Below are 15449 nucleotides of genomic sequence, written 5' to 3' on the forward strand. Positions count from 1 at the left end.
ACCCAATAACTATGTCTTTGGCAGGCTTGTGCAGGTGCTAAAGCTTTCCTGGCACCTGCACCTGTATCTGTTTTGCTGCCATTCCGTCAGGTGCTTTTGCCGCAGTGTCCCTTCTCCTTCTGCCAGCAAAGCTCTGGGAGGGCTGCTCCCCTGGGCAGGCAGAGCACCTCTGCCAGGCCTGTGCTGAGCCCCTGGGAGTGGCAGCAATGGCAATATTTCCCATCCAAGGCAAGTGACGGCAGGCTCTGAGCTGGGACTGGTGCTGGCACACGAGCGGGGCTGCTGCTCAGCGTGGGCAGCTGTCCCTCAGCCCCAGCCTGCCAAGTGCCACATCAGTGCACTGCCCTTCACTCCCGGGGCCCTTGGTGTCCTAAATGGGTGAGAGCACCCTGGGACACGTGCCCACCCAGGTGGCCTCCTGTCCCCAAAAACTGGGCTCCAGCTGCCCCTGCAGCCCCCTGCAGCCCCCTTCTCTCAGCATAGCTCCTACCCAAACTCCCAGAGAGCCCCAGCTCCAATTCTGCCCTCTGGCACTCGGATGATGGGGCACAAAGTCTCTGGAAGAGATTTGGGGAGGGAGGAACAGCGTGAGTCTCCCAGAAATGCAACAACAGCTCTGGCACATGTGTGGGGCTCTGCGTGGTCCCATCTCATGACCCAACACTGTGGCCGGAAGGGCTGAGACCTGCTCAAAGCATCGGTTTTGAGGAGCGTCAAAGAGACAAATTTTGGGGGGAAAGGCGGAAATGTAGGACAAAAGGGACACCTTTCCTCTGCCTGATGTGGAGGAAATTAAAAAAAAGAAATGCTAATTACTGCTCAGACCCCTTTGCGGGATGAGGAGGGGCTGTGGCATTGCCGGCAGCATTCCCTGCTGGCCCCTCACTTCCACCAAGCGCCGTTCCCGGGGTCCTGGGATGGGGTGGCTCTGGGCTTATGGGGTTCTCCGGCCCTGCTGCGGCGGAGCAGTATGGGCTCCGCGGGATGCGGAGCAACAGCGCGGATGCCTGAGGATGCCCGAGAGCTTCTTCCTGCAAGGGCAAATGGGAAGGCATGAGGTGGCTCCCCGCATCAAAGTGGCAGGTATTGAAATAATATAAAATATTTATTATATATATTTAATTTTTTCCCCTGCACCAGTAAGCCACAGGTCCATTTGCACCTGTAATTCTCTTTTCAGGGTGGATATAATGCAGGAGCCGCTGCCGCCTCAGAGTTAAACGAGAAATAAAATAAAAATAAATGCCCGCATCTGCCCCGTTTTTAAGGCAAACGACAAAATAATTTCGTGTCTCCCGGTACAGCCAAACCCGCGCAATGACCGTGGCGAGACCCCAAAGTCTGGGGAGAAGGTGCAGTCTTTTCCTGCAAACGAGCAGTGCGAAATCTTGTGAAATAAAATGATGGAGGAAGGTGGGGGATCTCTGTAAATACGTTGTGCATCGGCAGTCTTTATGCTCAGGTCGTCTGGGAAAGCGGAGGGGCGTCGGGGATGGCCGTCCCTCCCGACTCCCCTTTCCGTGGTGTCTGCCATGGTCACATCAAAGGACCCGCCGGGCAGATCTGTGCACACCCGAGTCCCTGAAATTTGAGCCTGGAAATACAAAACCAGATGATATTGATACATTACTGAACAGAGAAATATTGGATGTGTCTGTACGTGCGCAATGCCGGAGAGGTTTGCACAGTTTGTCTGGAAACGCCCGGAACTGGAGGCGGGTTTTAATAAAAACCATTTGCCACTTGTCTTCAATTAGGGTCTAGAAATTTAGCAAAAAGAAGAAATGTCTATTTTTTCCCTCCCTTGCTGCTGGGATCAAGAGGTAAACGCGGCGCCCCTGCAACGATTTCGGGGCTCCGCGTTACAGGAGAGAGGAAACACAAGGCGGTATTGTCGCGATCCGTGTCGGTGTGGCTCATGTCGCGACACACACCTGGCCGTGCTCTGCCGTTTCCCCGCCGGCTGCGGAGCTCCCGCGGGGCTCAGGAGCGGCGGGACGGGGACAGCCGGCTCCGGGGCCCGGCGACTTCGCACCGGGACTCTCCCAGCCGGGCGCGGAAAGGCCGAGCACGTTACAAGGTGCGGGGTCCCTATTCTTCTTCGCAGTGCCGCGGGGAGAGCCCGAGCCGCGACGGTTCTCCCTCCCCGCGGCTGGGCAGCCACGAAACATCCTGTCACCCCTTCCCAGGCAGGTGATGGGCACCTCGGAAAGCCATCCCCCGCCACCACCCCGGTCCCGATATCCCTGCATCCTCGTGTCCATGACAAATAGAGGCAACGCGAGACAGGAAAAAGGGAGGAGGGAGAGAAAGACACGCACACAATAGCCAGGCAAATTGTTAATAACTCCGGCGTTTGGGGAAGCCGGTACTGTAACTGCGCTCTCATCAGTCACCGCTCCTGAAGTGATAGTCAAAATGCATCTAAACATGCTGCGGTGTGATATATAAAAGCACAGCGGGATGAGCCGCTTTCCAAAAAGGGACTTGGTGATTGGTTAAGCCTTGGCATGATTGACAAGAGCTTAGTTTGGTAAAGAGAAGACACGCAAGCTTTCACAGCGGGATTTCTTTTCTAAAATATATCACACTAGCCTTTGAAAAGCGCCGCACACTATAAGGGAAATAAGGTTGCTTTATAGTGCGGTGACATTTCTTTAAAACACAACTAAGATCAAAAAAAGAAATAAAATGTGTTCCAAACGCAATGTTTTAATTAGTTTATTCTGTGCATTTGCTTTTATCTGGTGTATATATCACGGATCCCCACCCTTTAATTAAAACAACTGACTGCCTATACAACAACATAGACAAATGCTTAACTTTCTCCTTTGTAGCTACAAGCAAACTCAATTTACTACGGCTCTCTGAAGAATTTTTAAAATAAACGTGGACTCCTTGAAATCTATTGGGGAACGGGCGAAGGTAGCGGGAAATGGCTGTTTCCTGGCTTTGAAAACTTGAGAGGATGTGGAGTGTGGCGGGCAGCCCTGCCCGCAGCCTGTCCGCATCGCTCACCCGCCGGCTCCGCGGGCTCGCAGCCCTGCCGAGGGAATTGAAACGCAACGAGGGCACTGAGCTGCCTTCATCTGGGAGCCGCAGCTGAAGGGCTGCGATGGGGCTTTCCCTTTGCTTGGTTGCGTTTTGGATTTATCTTGTTTCTGTCTCTTGATCGCTTTTATTTCTTTCTTTCTGTTTTCTTTTTTTTTTCTTTTTTCTTTTTTTAGATTTTGATTTTGGTGCGGTCCTCATCGAAGCCCAGATTGCCGCATGCCCTCCCTCCCACCGGCACTGCCCCCTCCGGGCTCGATCACTTGACGCACCTTTCCACCGCCATCTGCCCCGCCTCTGCCCGACTAGGTTCTCGGTACGGAACTGATTCTCTGGCCAGGGGAATATAAGTCCTTTAAAAGGCTTCGAGTCTTTCACCCCGTGGCAAGGACATCGTTCACAGGGGGGTGGATCGTACCGCGGGGGCCGTCGCTGCCCCCAGCGCCCGGGGTGCGCTCCCGCGTCCCGCAGAGCGGGGCCTGGGGTATTCCACAGCGAAAATACACAGGGGAGGGAGTCAGACCCGCGAGGGGACGTCTGGGTGGGGATATCGGCAGCAAGAACAGAGCTGGCTGTCCCCGAAGCCCCCGGACACAGGCAGGGGATGAACCACCCCGGTGCCAAGCCGGACCCGGGCAGAGGCGGACACTGGGGCAGAAGCCCTCCCCCCACTCCGCACCGCTGTGATTCACCCGCCTTGGCCCCAAAGCTTCGAGCGGGTTTTGCCGGTGAAAGCGGCTCCTATTGCAGGGCTGTTTAACCGAGGGAAGCGAGCGAGGGCTGAGCCCGGTTCCCCCGGGAGCACGGTGCCCGGGCTGGAGGGGCCGCCGGAGTGCTGCCCTCGTTGGCGAAACGAGTGAGGCAGGGGCGAAGGGAGGAGCGGGTCAGACCCACAGCTGTGCGGGGGCACCGCCTGTCCCCAGGAGGAAAAGAACACAGGAGATAAAAGGGATGAGCAGAGCACCCAAGGGGACCGTCGGGGATGTGTCCTGGGTCGGAGAGAGAAGGGGAGCTTGGTCCTCTCCCCGACACCTTGGGGGAAACCCTGGGCCGTTGGGGGAGAGTCCCTGGGCGATGCGGCCGGAGAGAGGATGGCAAAAGATGAGCAGCGGAAAATCGTCGTTTTAATTGTTTAAAATACTTTAAATCGTTCAACACCTTGTTCCAACGCATCATCGGGGCTGGCGAAATCGTGTCCCCGTCTTAATGGAATGCCGGCTGCGGGAGACACCCACGGTGCCCGCTACCGGTGTGCCCGCCGATGAGCGTGACCCGACCCCCGGTCTCGGGCCCACCTGCGGCCCCTCAGACCCCGGCTCCGCCCGAGCACCGAGCGGCCCCGCTCGGGGCAGTCCCGGCCGGCGGCGGATCCCCGCCCGGGGCCGCAGGGAGCGGTGACTCCCGCTGCCGACCCTGCAGCTCCGGGCCGCCGCTGCGCCCAGCGCTGAGGGAGAGGGGCTGGAAGCGAGAGGAAGCACCACGTTCTCTCCTGGGGCTCCCGGCCACGAGAAGAGCGCTGCAGCCCGACACAGCCCGGCTGTCCCCGCAGCCGCCTGGGACCTGCTGCAGGCTGAGCAGGGTAGCCAGGATGGGCTTGAATACGCTTCCTCGGAGCTCGGCATCTTCCCGGGGCTGACCCCAGCAGCTAGAGACCGCTGTTTAGAGCCCCCAGAGGTGCCGGTTCAAAAGGGGCGGTTTGCCCCCGGAAAGGAGCTTTGTTGCCAGTGTTTACACCTGCTGCGAGGCCCCGGGGAGAGACGGGTCTCGAGCACGGCGGCAGCGGGGTTGGTACCGGGACAGAGCCCCACGTCTGCCTGCCCCGTGTCCTCCCGGGCAGGGCTCGGGGGGCCCGTCCGTGCGCGGGCAGGGGCGGGGGCGGCGCCCGCAGCCCCGGGGGTCCCGGCGGCCGTCGAGGCCGGCCCCGGCCGCTCCGCAGCGCCGCCCCGCGCCCGGCCCCGCCGCAGCGCTCCGCCCGTGGGGCCGGCGGGCTGAGGAATGGGGGCGAGGGCTCCTCCCGGGACAGCCCCTCCTCATTCTTCCTCTGGCTTTATCCCCAGCGGCTCCTGGGATAATCTCTGCACGTCAAACCCCAACTCAGCACGGCCAGGGTCACCCATCGGGGCCTCTCTGTCTCACCGGTGCTCGCCACTGGGCAGGGAGGGTCTGCCCAGCCTCGCCCGGCTCGCGGAGAAAGGCCCAGGGCAGGAGAGGGCCGCGTACTCCGGGCGCGGGCTCGGGAACAGCCGGGGCGAAAAGGCAGCGGCCTCGGCACGCTGGGGAAGGGGCGGCCCTGCCCCGGTGGATGATGCCGGCCCGGCGACGCCCGAGGCCGGGATGCCTCCCCGGAGCCCTGGGCTTGCGGTTGCCCCTCAGAGCTCAGTCACGCAGAAAGGCTGCCTAAAGTCTGTGTCCCCCGCAACAGCGGGACAATAGAGCCACCCTTCGGGTCACAGGTCACCTCCTCGCTGATTGAGATATTCGCCGCTTTCCCCCACCCTCTCTGCTTCTCGGAGGCGCGGGGGGGTTCTCAAGGGGGCGGTCGGAGGGCACGGATGCTCTCGGCCGGGCCGGGGTGCCGAGGCCCCGGCTTGCCCCGCTGTCCGCTCGCGGGTCTGCACTGTTCCTCCTCCTGATGGCTTAGCGAGGGATAGGGGATGGGAGAGATGAGGGGTGGGTGTTTCCCCCTTGCAGACTGTGGCCTTTCCTGGGCTGACTCCGGTGTGTGGGCACCCCAAGGCGCAGGGAGCCTCCTCAGCTTCCCGTAGGGCTGCGGCACCCGTTGTTCCCTGCTCCTAGGTTTGCCTTGGCCCCATTTGGGCGACAGGACACAATTTCTTCTGCAGCACTTGAACCAGTCCTCGTGGTTTTCCCACTCGCTTCCGAGCCTGATGCATATTTTCCACGCAGCTGAACGGTGATCTTCATTTTAGGGGGGAAACTTCTCCCCATCACCACAAAACGAGCAACAAGCCCTGGTGCCCGGGCGAGGTTGCCAGCGTCGGTGTCGGCCCGGCTCCACGGGGTGCAGGGGAGCCCGCTGGCACCTACGTTTCCTCGCCACTCCAGTCTTTCTGCCTGCCTCCGTCTGGCCTTTGATATTCCTCGCCCCCTCCCGTTGCCGAAGTTCAGACCTGTTTACTCCAGCCCAGATCTCTGAAGTTCAAATGTACATGTGCTTCCCCCTCCGCTGAGTGACAGCTACAATGGAAATGTCTCGTTCGCTCCTGGTTTGCATATAATTACACCGGAGATGCAATATGTTTATGGCAGGAGAAAAACTACTTGTCTTTACGCTTGTTAAGGATATTCATTTAGCCGCGATACAGCGCGGTTTAAAAGCTCTTTAGGGTGGATGGAATATTCCCCTCGCCGCCGTCTCTCAGCTCAGCGCGAGGGGACTTTTGTTGCTGTTATCCCGGGTTTGTTCTGCTTTTTCCTCGCATCCTCGGTGTAAGGCACAAGGGAAATCCACGGAGCCTCCGATCTGGAGCTCCTGGGGCCGTTGCTGAAACTTCACCTGCCCCTGGCCCGCTGCGGAATGTGCCATAAAGCGTGGGCACCCGCTGGGGACCGCGTTTTCCTCCTGCGCTGGAGGCCCGAGACCTCGCGGTCTCCTCCTGGCGAGGCTCTCCGGACCGCGCCGGGGTGCTGGGACGGGGCCGCGTTCATCCCCGGGATCCCCGGGAAGCCCGGCAGGGAGGTCCCGGCGGGCTCTGGGCACGGAGGGACCCCCAACGCTTCCCAGGGCATTTGAAATTTTTGCAGCTCTTAAGTTCCAAAAACACTTAAAAGGAAAACAAAAAACAAACAAAACAATACAAAACAAATCTAAAAACCAACCAACCAACCAAACAAACAAACAAACAAACTAAAAAAAAAAAAAAAACAAAAACCCCAAAAAAACCCAAAAAGGTGGGAGAACTGCACAATATTTGTTCTTGACGTAAAGCACGGGGTCTTTCTTTGCCTTCCCCACACGTTGGGAGCACGGAGGGAAAAGGGAGCCTGGAGACTACTTTTACGGTTGTTGTTGTTTGCATGTTTGCAATTGAGATAGATTTTAAATGGAAGAGATGAGAGGTACCCCGACTTCTGGAAAATGAATTGAGTTTGGCCAGAAATACCACTGAATAAAAATGGAAATTACTGAATTTATAAAATAAAGTATAAAATACATATTTTTATATACATACATACATACACACACACACACACACACACACACACACACGCACACACACACACACACGCACACACACATATATATATATATATACACACATATTCCGAAAGCTCAGCAAGGGAAAAACGATCATAGGCTACACAGACAATGCCTTTAAAAAAAAAAAAACAAACAAACAAACAAAAAAACCCCACCTCGTTTTATACAATTTTTGCTCCCCGAGCTGGCAAATTCCAGTCAGGATGCGACGGAGTGCAAATAGTGACAGAACACCAGTGCGGATGCTGCCGGGTGCACACACCCAGGCAAAGTTGGCAGAGTAGAAGTGGGAAACGTATAAAAAGATTTATAGGTTAATTGATGTAGCCCAATCCGCCATACACAGCTGCTAGGCAGGCTGTGGCCAGCAAGCCGTCCCGAAACGGATATTCCTCGTCCAAAATTACGATTATTTCGTTTTTCTCCCCAATCCCAGCCCCTCGGGATATTTTTCTCGAAGCACCGCCGTCGCGCCATTGCCGATGAGATTTTTTTTTTAGGCGGAAAACAACTTAAATTTATTTTTTTTAAATCTTCTGCCTCTGTGGAGCCACAGTCGCTCTTTCTCGCCACGCCGGAGGGTTTCCCAGCCCACACCCGCGCCTCCCTTCCCACGCCCGCCGGTCGGGGCAGCCGCAGCCCCGCGTGGTGTGAGCACCTGGGCGGGCAGCGCCGCTCCGCCACCGCCACTGGCCCGGCCCGGCCCGGCCCGGCCCGGCCCGGCGAGGCGCGTCCCACCCACGGGGGACACAATGCCGCACGTGAGGCCTCTGCACAAACAGGGGTCAGTCGCCCTCGGTCGCTCCAGGTCGGCGACTTCAGAGGCTCTGCCCTCCCCGACGCTCAGCTGACGGGAATAATTGAAGTTCCAACCCCTTCCCCACGGCCTTTTTTTTTTTTTTTCCCTTTTTTTCTTTCTTTCCTTTTTTTTTTTTTTTTTTTTTTTTAATTTTTATTGTGGGTTGGTTGTTGTCGAGAAAGAAAACCCTACACGTGCGGGAGGTAAATATAATTAATGACCCCGGCGCAGCCCTCCGGAGACAGGCAGGTAGAGCCTCAGCGGAGCAGCAAGGCGGCTGCGGGCCTCGCCGCGTCGCCGCCGGGGGCCGATGTGACCGGCTACCCCTGGCCCTGTCCCGGCTTCCCGGCGCCCGGGCTCCCGGCCGAGCCGCGGCGAGGGCTGCGATCCCGCCGGCTCCCCCGCCGCCCGCGAGCAGCCGCGGCTGGAGCGGGGAGAGCAAGAACGCGGCCCCGACCGCCCCGGTGGGTGCCCCGGTGGGTGCCACGGTGGGTGCCCCGGTGGGTGCCACGGTGGGTGCCACGGTGGGTCCCCGCGCTCCCTCCTTCTGCTCTGTTGCCATCGTGCACTAACGGCAGCGGCGGACTCACCTTCCAACTTTGGGACTGTTCTTGGCGGCTGTGGCCTGGGAAATTTGAGTGTTTGACGGGCACTGGTGTTATCTCTCGGGGAGATTTTATATCGGTGGCTTTTTTTTTGTCCCCTTTCTTTCTTCTTCTTTTTTTTTTTTTTCCTCTCTTACTTTTATTTTTTTTTTTTAATTTTTCTTTTACTCGCCCCCTGCAATCCTTAAAATAAAGAAGACGAAGCCTTTCCCGGGGCTGATTGGGGGGAAGAATGTGAAAGGGCCGCGGTAATAAAGCGCTGCTTGAAGCGGGCTCTCAATGCGTCTCTGAACTTGATCAGATTTTACGTTTCCTGCAGAGAGCCGGCGGCGAGCCTGAGACCTGCCCAATAGCCAGACTTGGGGGCTCAGCAAACCTCAGGATATTACAATTACAGCCATCTTTCTTTCTGCCTTTTATTTTCACTCTTGCTCCCTATAGTTCTTTGCAAATGCTTTCCAGAACAGAAAATGAGTGGATTTATAGCGCTGTCTGCAACTGATAATTATTCCAAGGCAGAACATTTCCCTTGCAAAATAAAATATTAAAAAATAAAATAATAAAAACAAAGAAAGAAAGGGGATAAAAAGAGAGAACGGAAGAAGGAAAAAATGAGAAAGTGAGAAAGGAAGAAGGAAAAAATGAGAGAGAAAGAGAGAAAGAAAGAGAAAGAATGAACGAGAGCAGGAAGAAAGCGGCTCGGAGCCGCCGTGGCGGGCGCTGCTCGGCCGCCCCCCGCGGGTCGGCAGGGGGTGGGGGACGGGGCAGGGGAAAGGGGCTGGGCTCGGCCGGCGGGGTGACCCCGGCCCGGGCACGCTGCGCACCGAGGCGGAGAGGCAGGAGCGGGCGGCTCTGCTCTCGGGTTTACTCAGTAAGGGTAAAAATGAATAGAAAACTGAAACAGATATATAAAGTATATATGATTATATATAAATGTATGCATACAGAAATAAACTGTAAACAGCCTCGGCTTTAGCTTTCCTTTTTTTTTTTTTTTTAATTAAATTTTATTTTTGAACCAACGCGGCGGCTTTGCAGAGGCTTTACGCCGCCCCGCCGCGCCGCCCAGGGCGAGCATCCCGCGCGGCGTGGGGCGGCGCTGGCAGGGCACGGGCAGCGAGACGCGGTGGGACCGGACCGGGACACGGCGGGACTGGGACACGGCGGGACACGGCGGAACACACGGGTCCGGGCCGGGAGACGGCGGGACCGGACCGGGACACGGCGGGACAGGGACACGGCGGGACCGGGACACGGCGGGACACACGGGTCCCGGGACATGGCGGGACACGGCGGGCCGGGCCGAGACACGGCGGCAGACGGCGGAACACGGCGGCAGACGGCGGAACACGGCGGCAGACAGCGGGCTACGGCGGGCCGGGCCGGGACACGACGGGACACGGCGGCAGACAGCGGGCCACGGCGGGCCGGGCCGGGCCACGGCGGGCCACGGCGGGCCGGGCCGGGCCACGGCGGCACAGGGCGGGCCGAGCCGCGCCGAGCCGCGCCGGGCCGGGCGCGGGCTCCGCGGCGCTCCCGCCGCCCGGGCCCCCCCGGCCACCCCCGCTCTACCTGCGGGGCGCGCGCGCCCAATCAGCGGCCGCGGCGGCGCGGGGCGCGTGCCAATCAAGCGCGGTGCCGCCAATGGGGCGGCGGGCGGCGGGTCAGGTGACGGGCGGCGCGCGGCCCCCATTGGCGCGGCGCGGCGCGGCCCGGGCTCGGTTTATGTGCGAGGCGCGCTCGGGCGCCCGGCAGTGCCCCGACGGCGCCGAGCGGGAGCGCGGCCGCCCCGCGCCTCCTGCCCTGCTGCGCCGCCCGGCCCGACCGGCGCGGCGCGGGGGGCGGGTGGCTGCTTTGGCTTTTGGGGTTTTGGTTTTGGGGTTTTTATCTTCTTCTTTTTTTTTTTTTTTTTTTTTTTTTTGGTTGTTTTTTGGTTTGGTTTTGTTTTGCTTTTGTGTCGGTCGTGGGGTGCTCGCCTCGCTGCCCGCCCGCGGCCGGGGCCGCGCCTGCCCGCAGCGGGGGGCGGAGTGGGGGTGCGTTTTGGGGTGGTTTTGTACTTTTTTGGGGGCGGGCGGAAGGAGGGGGGGGGGCGGGCAGGCTGCCGCCGCGCCGACGGCCCCGCGCCCATGACGATGCTGCTGGACGGAGGGCCGCAGTTCCCGGCGCTGGGGGTGGGCGGCTTCGCAGCGCCCCGCCACCACGAGATGCCGGGCCGCGACGCCGCCGCCGGCGGCATGGGGCTGGGCCCCTTCGGGGACTCTTCGCACGCCGCCGCCTTCAAGCTGAACGCGGCCCCGCACGACCTCGCCGCCGGGCAGAGCTCGGCGTTCACGCCGCAGGCGCCGGGCTACGCCAGCGCCCTGGGCCACCACCACCATCACCACCACCACGCCGGCCAGGTGCCCTCCTACGGCGGGGCCGCCGCCTTCAACTCCACCCGCGACTTTCTGTTCCGCAACCGCGGCTCCGGCATCGCGGACGCCGCCTCCGGCACGGCGCAGCACGGGCTCTTCGGCGGCTCTCCCGGCGGCTTGCACGGCCCCGGCGGCATCCCGGACACCCCGGGCTACCTGCTCTTCCCGGGGCTGCACGAGCAGAGCCCGAGCCACACGTCCCCCAACGGGCACGTGGACAACGGGCAGATGCACCTGGGGCTGCGCGGGGACCTCTTCGGGCGGCCGGATCCCTACCGGGCCGTCTCCAGCCCCCGCACGGACCCTTACGCCGGCGCCCAGTTCCACAACTACAACCACATGAATATGAATATGGGCATGAACGTGGCGGCCCACCACCACCACCACCACCACCACGGCCCCGGCGCTTTCTTTCGGTACATGCGCCAGCCCATCAAGCAAGAATTGTCCTGCAAGTGGCTCGACGAGAGCCAGCTCAGCCGGCCCAAGAAGAGCTGCGACAGGACTTTCAGCACCATGCACGAGCTGGTGACCCACGTCACTATGGAGCACGTCGGGGGGCCGGAGCAGAACAACCACATCTGCTACTGGGACGAGTGTCCGCGGGAAGGCAAGTCCTTCAAGGCGAAATACAAACTGGTGAATCACATTCGGGTGCACACGGGGGAAAAGCCCTTCCCGTGTCCCTTCCCGGGCTGCGGCAAGATCTTTGCCCGCTCCGAGAACCTCAAGATTCACAAGCGGACGCACACAGGTAAGGCCCGTGTCCGTGTGTTCCCCCGCCCGGGACGGGGGGCTCCGGGGCTGCGGGACGGGCCGGGCCGGTGGCGGCCGGCGTGTGAGCTGCGCGGCGCTGCCTCCGCTCTCGGCCTCCGGAGCGGAGGGAACCATAGAAATGCAAATGAAACCTCGTTTTCGGTGACTTCCGCTCCTTTTTTATTCTTATTTTTAGGCCTGATTGGCGTCTCTTCTAATTAAATCGGCGATACTTTTGTCAAAGTATTTTTATTTGCAGCCCCGACTTTCCTTCAGCCCTCCTGCATGGGTGGAGGGAAGAGAGGGGGAAGGCTGGAAGCAAACGTACTTTGGCTTGTATCCTCGAGTAGGTCTTGTAAAGCTGTCCGAGCCGCTGAATTTATCTCAGGTCTTCTCCTTTCCCAAGCTCGCCCAGCTGCCTTCCCTGCTGGAGCCCAGCGTGGGCCTGGCGGGAGGTGAGTTAAAAGTCATAAAGCCTGACCCAAATTTATCCGACACGTAACAAATCTTGCTGTCCATCTTCCCCTTCATTTGTTGTGGTGCTTGTGCATCCCTAAGGTGGGGCGAGCAGGGCAGATGCTGTCCTTGGAGGAGGCGGGTGAGGATGGAGAGAGGAACGGCCCTCCTTCACCCTCTCTAAATTTCACAGGTGAGAAGCCTTTCAAGTGCGAGTTTGAGGGCTGCGACAGGCGCTTCGCCAACAGCAGTGACAGGAAGAAACACATGCACGTCCACACCTCCGACAAGCCCTACATCTGCAAGGTGTGCGACAAATCCTACACCCACCCCAGCTCACTTAGGAAACACATGAAGGTAAATCACGCCGGTGCTCCAGCCCTTTCCTCCCTGAGCAGTGATGCTCAGTCGCTGGTGTGCTCAGGGCTCATTCCCCCGGAGCAGAGCTGAGCTCCTTGTTCCGAGCACGGCCCGAGCCGTCCCCGCTGTCTAGGCTGTGGCTGGAGCACAGCCCGAGGAAATGGCGCAGTTTCTTTTCCGCTGGTGCAGGCGCTGCCCGGTTTGTGGAGCGGGGCTCGGTGCGGGCAGGCTGTGCAAGTGCAGCCCGGCTTGTGGCTGCAGCCCCTCGTGCTGGGATGCCGCAGCCCCCCGGCCAGGCCGCTGCAGCAGTGTCCGGGGGCCGCGGCAGGCGTCTGTTGCCGATGCTCAGTGGCCGGCCGGGCGTGAGCTGCCCGCCGGCCGGGCGTGAGCTGCCCACTGCCGGGCATGAGCTGCCCGCCGGCCGGGCGTGAGCTGCCCGCCGGCCGGGCGTGAGCTGCCCACTGCCGGGCATGAGCTGCCCGCCGGCCGGGCGTGAGCTGCCCGCCGGCCGGGCGTGAGCTGCCTGCCGGCCGGGCGTGAGCTGCCCACTGGCCAGGTGTGAGCTGCCCACTGCCGGGCATGAGCTGCCCGCCAGCTGGGCGTGAGCTGCCTGCCGGCCGGGCGTGAGCTGCCCACTGCCGGGCATGAGCTGCCCACTGCCGGGCATGAGCTGCCCGCCGGCCGGGAGTGAGCTGCCCGCTGCCCCAGGAGTGAGCTGCCCACTGCCAGGCAGGGCCCGGCCACTGCTCCACGTGTCCCTCCGGCATGGAGGAGCAGGCCCGCGGGGTGCTGGAGGACCCGAGCTCGCTCCCATCTCTGCCTCTTGGTTTTAGGTGCACGAATCCCAAGGGTCGGACTCTTCCCCTGCAGCCAGTTCGGGGTACGAGTCCTCCACCCCGCCTGCGGTGGGCTCCGCCGGCAGTAAGGACTCCACTAAAACGCCGCCGGCCGCCCTGCAGAGTAACCCCGGCCATAACCCTGGACTGCCCCCCAATTTTAATGAGTGGTATGTGTGAAGGCAGCTGCTGCCCGGCCACAGACTGGACCAAATGCATAGGGAACGAGGCAAAAAAAAGGACAAACCAAGCCAACTGCAGCTCGCTCCCACGGAAATAGAGTTTCCACACCGATGACCGCATAGTGCTACACCTACTTGACTGCCAGGATGTGGAGGGGGGTCTTTTATTATTATATTATAATTATTACTATTTCTTTGCAAGCCCAGACGCTGGACTAGCCATGTCCTTTTCTCAGGATTAGATTTTTTTTTTTTTGTAATTTTTTTCAGTCTCAGTCATTTCTTTGGTTTTCACTCCCCCCCCTTGCCTGAGTCTCTCTTCCTCCAATTCCCAACTTATTTTATTTTTCTTAATTTGTTTTTTTTTTTTTTCTCTTTCTTTCGGTGGGATGTTGACATGAGGATGAAAATTCTCCTTCGCCTTAGTGGTGATTGTTTAAACTTACAGTCTTAAACCGTGCCAAAGTCCTGTTATGTCTTGAACTTTCCTTTCTAGCTCTCTTGCTGCTTCTTTCTCTGCTCTTCTCTTTCTCCTTCTCTCTCCAAGCATTACACATGTGAATGTATTCTCGTCTGATGGGGTCGGTCAGTATTTTTCAGGATGAGGATGTGGTGTTTATTCTGCCCAGATTGTGACGTTTAGTATAACAGTTGCCTTTTTGTAATAACTTTTTTTGTAAATACATACCCATGATGCCATATTTATCGTTCGTAATTTAATTATTGATACAAAGTGCCGGGAACTGAACAATATTTATGGGGGAGAAAAAATTGTTTTCTAACAAAAAAATACAAACAAAAAAAATCCAACTCTGTACAGCTTTTGGTTATAACTGCCTTAGCATTAAAAGTTTATTGTTTTGGAAAGAGCCGTTTTTGACTTCCTCCGGGGCATGGGGAGTCGCGGGTACCGTCGCGGGCCCGGATGGCGCTGCCAGCGGGGCCGGGCCGTTGTTTTGGAGCCGGTGATGCCGGGGGAAGCGCCCTGCTCGCCGCCGCTCTCTGCTGCCCCTTTGTCCCAGCCCTGCACGCCCGGCGGCTTCCCGAGCGGGCCGAAGTCGGGGCACGGCGCCGGCGAGCTGGAGCAGCCACGGGGGCAGCGGGGCGGTCCCGACGGTGAGTGCCCGGTGAGTGCCCGGTGAGTACCCGGTGAGTACCCGGTGAGTACCGGGCAGCGCGGGCTGTAGGGCTGCGCACCCGTGCCGGACCGGCCCGCCGACAGCGGGCTGCTTGCCGCGGGGTCCCGGGGCGACCTCGCGGCGGGCAGGATTGTCTCCGTTATCGTCTGGTTTGTTTTGTTCTGTTTTTATTTCTGACTAGGATGCGGAAAAACCTTCCCGTCTTCAGGAGAGAAGAGGCATCGAGATCGAACATGTCCCCCGAGAAACTTCGCGGCGTCGCACAGGAGCCCCAAGCAACCAGAGCGACGGTGAAACGGCTCCTCCCGGCGCATGGCGGGGCTCCGGTTGGCCGGAGGGCGGCGGCTGGCCGGCGGGCCGGCCGGGCAGCGGCGGGAGCGCCGACGGCCGGTGCCCGGCGGGGCGCGGCCAGCCCGGCCGCTCGGCTCCGCAGCCTCCTCCGGCAGTGCGGGCTGAGCCCAGGCGAGGCAGGGACCGCACTGCGGCCCCGCTCCTTTGCTGACCGGCGGAGACCGCAGACCAGCCCGTCTTGAACTTGACTGGGGCACAGCGGAAGGACGAGGGGTGGTCCATCCCCTCCTATTGCGGCACGGGCTGCTCGGGCGAGCAACCCGCTCAACCTTGCGTGC

General features: G+C 59.8%; 1 protein-coding gene across 2 annotated transcripts; it reads left to right on the top strand.

Annotated features, from left to right (window-relative positions):
* Window positions 1–10721: 10721 nt before the first annotated feature.
* Window positions 10722–14548, top strand: ZIC3 (Zic family zinc finger 3). 2 transcript variants are annotated; one of them, XM_085570669.1, is made up of 3 exons: window positions 10722–11845; window positions 12497–12609; window positions 13497–14548. In XM_085570669.1, the coding sequence occupies exons 1-3, from the start codon at window positions 10804–10806 to the stop codon at window positions 13677–13679; spliced, it is 1338 nt and encodes a 445-aa protein (XP_085426795.1). In that variant the 5' UTR covers window positions 10722–10803; the 3' UTR covers window positions 13680–14548. The 2 variants fall into 2 exon arrangements, with proteins under 2 accessions (XP_085426795.1, XP_021397825.2); XM_021542150.3 differs by having other exon boundaries at window positions 10731–11845; window positions 12497–12660.
* Window positions 14549–15449: the final 901 nt, after the last annotated feature.

The sequence above is a fragment of the Lonchura striata genome, chromosome 4A (genome assembly GCF_050655825.1).
Source record: "Lonchura striata isolate lonStrDom1 chromosome 4A, ASM5065582v1, whole genome shotgun sequence".
Taxonomy (NCBI): domain Eukaryota; kingdom Metazoa; phylum Chordata; class Aves; order Passeriformes; family Estrildidae; genus Lonchura; species Lonchura striata.

Excerpts from the sequence above, each read along its gene's own strand:
- ZIC3 (XM_021542150.3), top strand. The coding sequence starts at position 10,804 with ATGACGATGCTGCTGGACGGAGGGCCGCAGTTCCCGGCGCTGGGGGTG. Across the intron at positions 11,846-12,496 it reads TCACAAGCGGACGCACACAG|GTGAGAAGCCTTTCAAGTGC; the intron begins GTAAGGCCCGTG and ends TAAATTTCACAG. Across the intron at positions 12,661-13,496 it reads CACTTAGGAAACACATGAAG|GTGCACGAATCCCAAGGGTC; the intron begins GTAAATCACGCC and ends TCTTGGTTTTAG.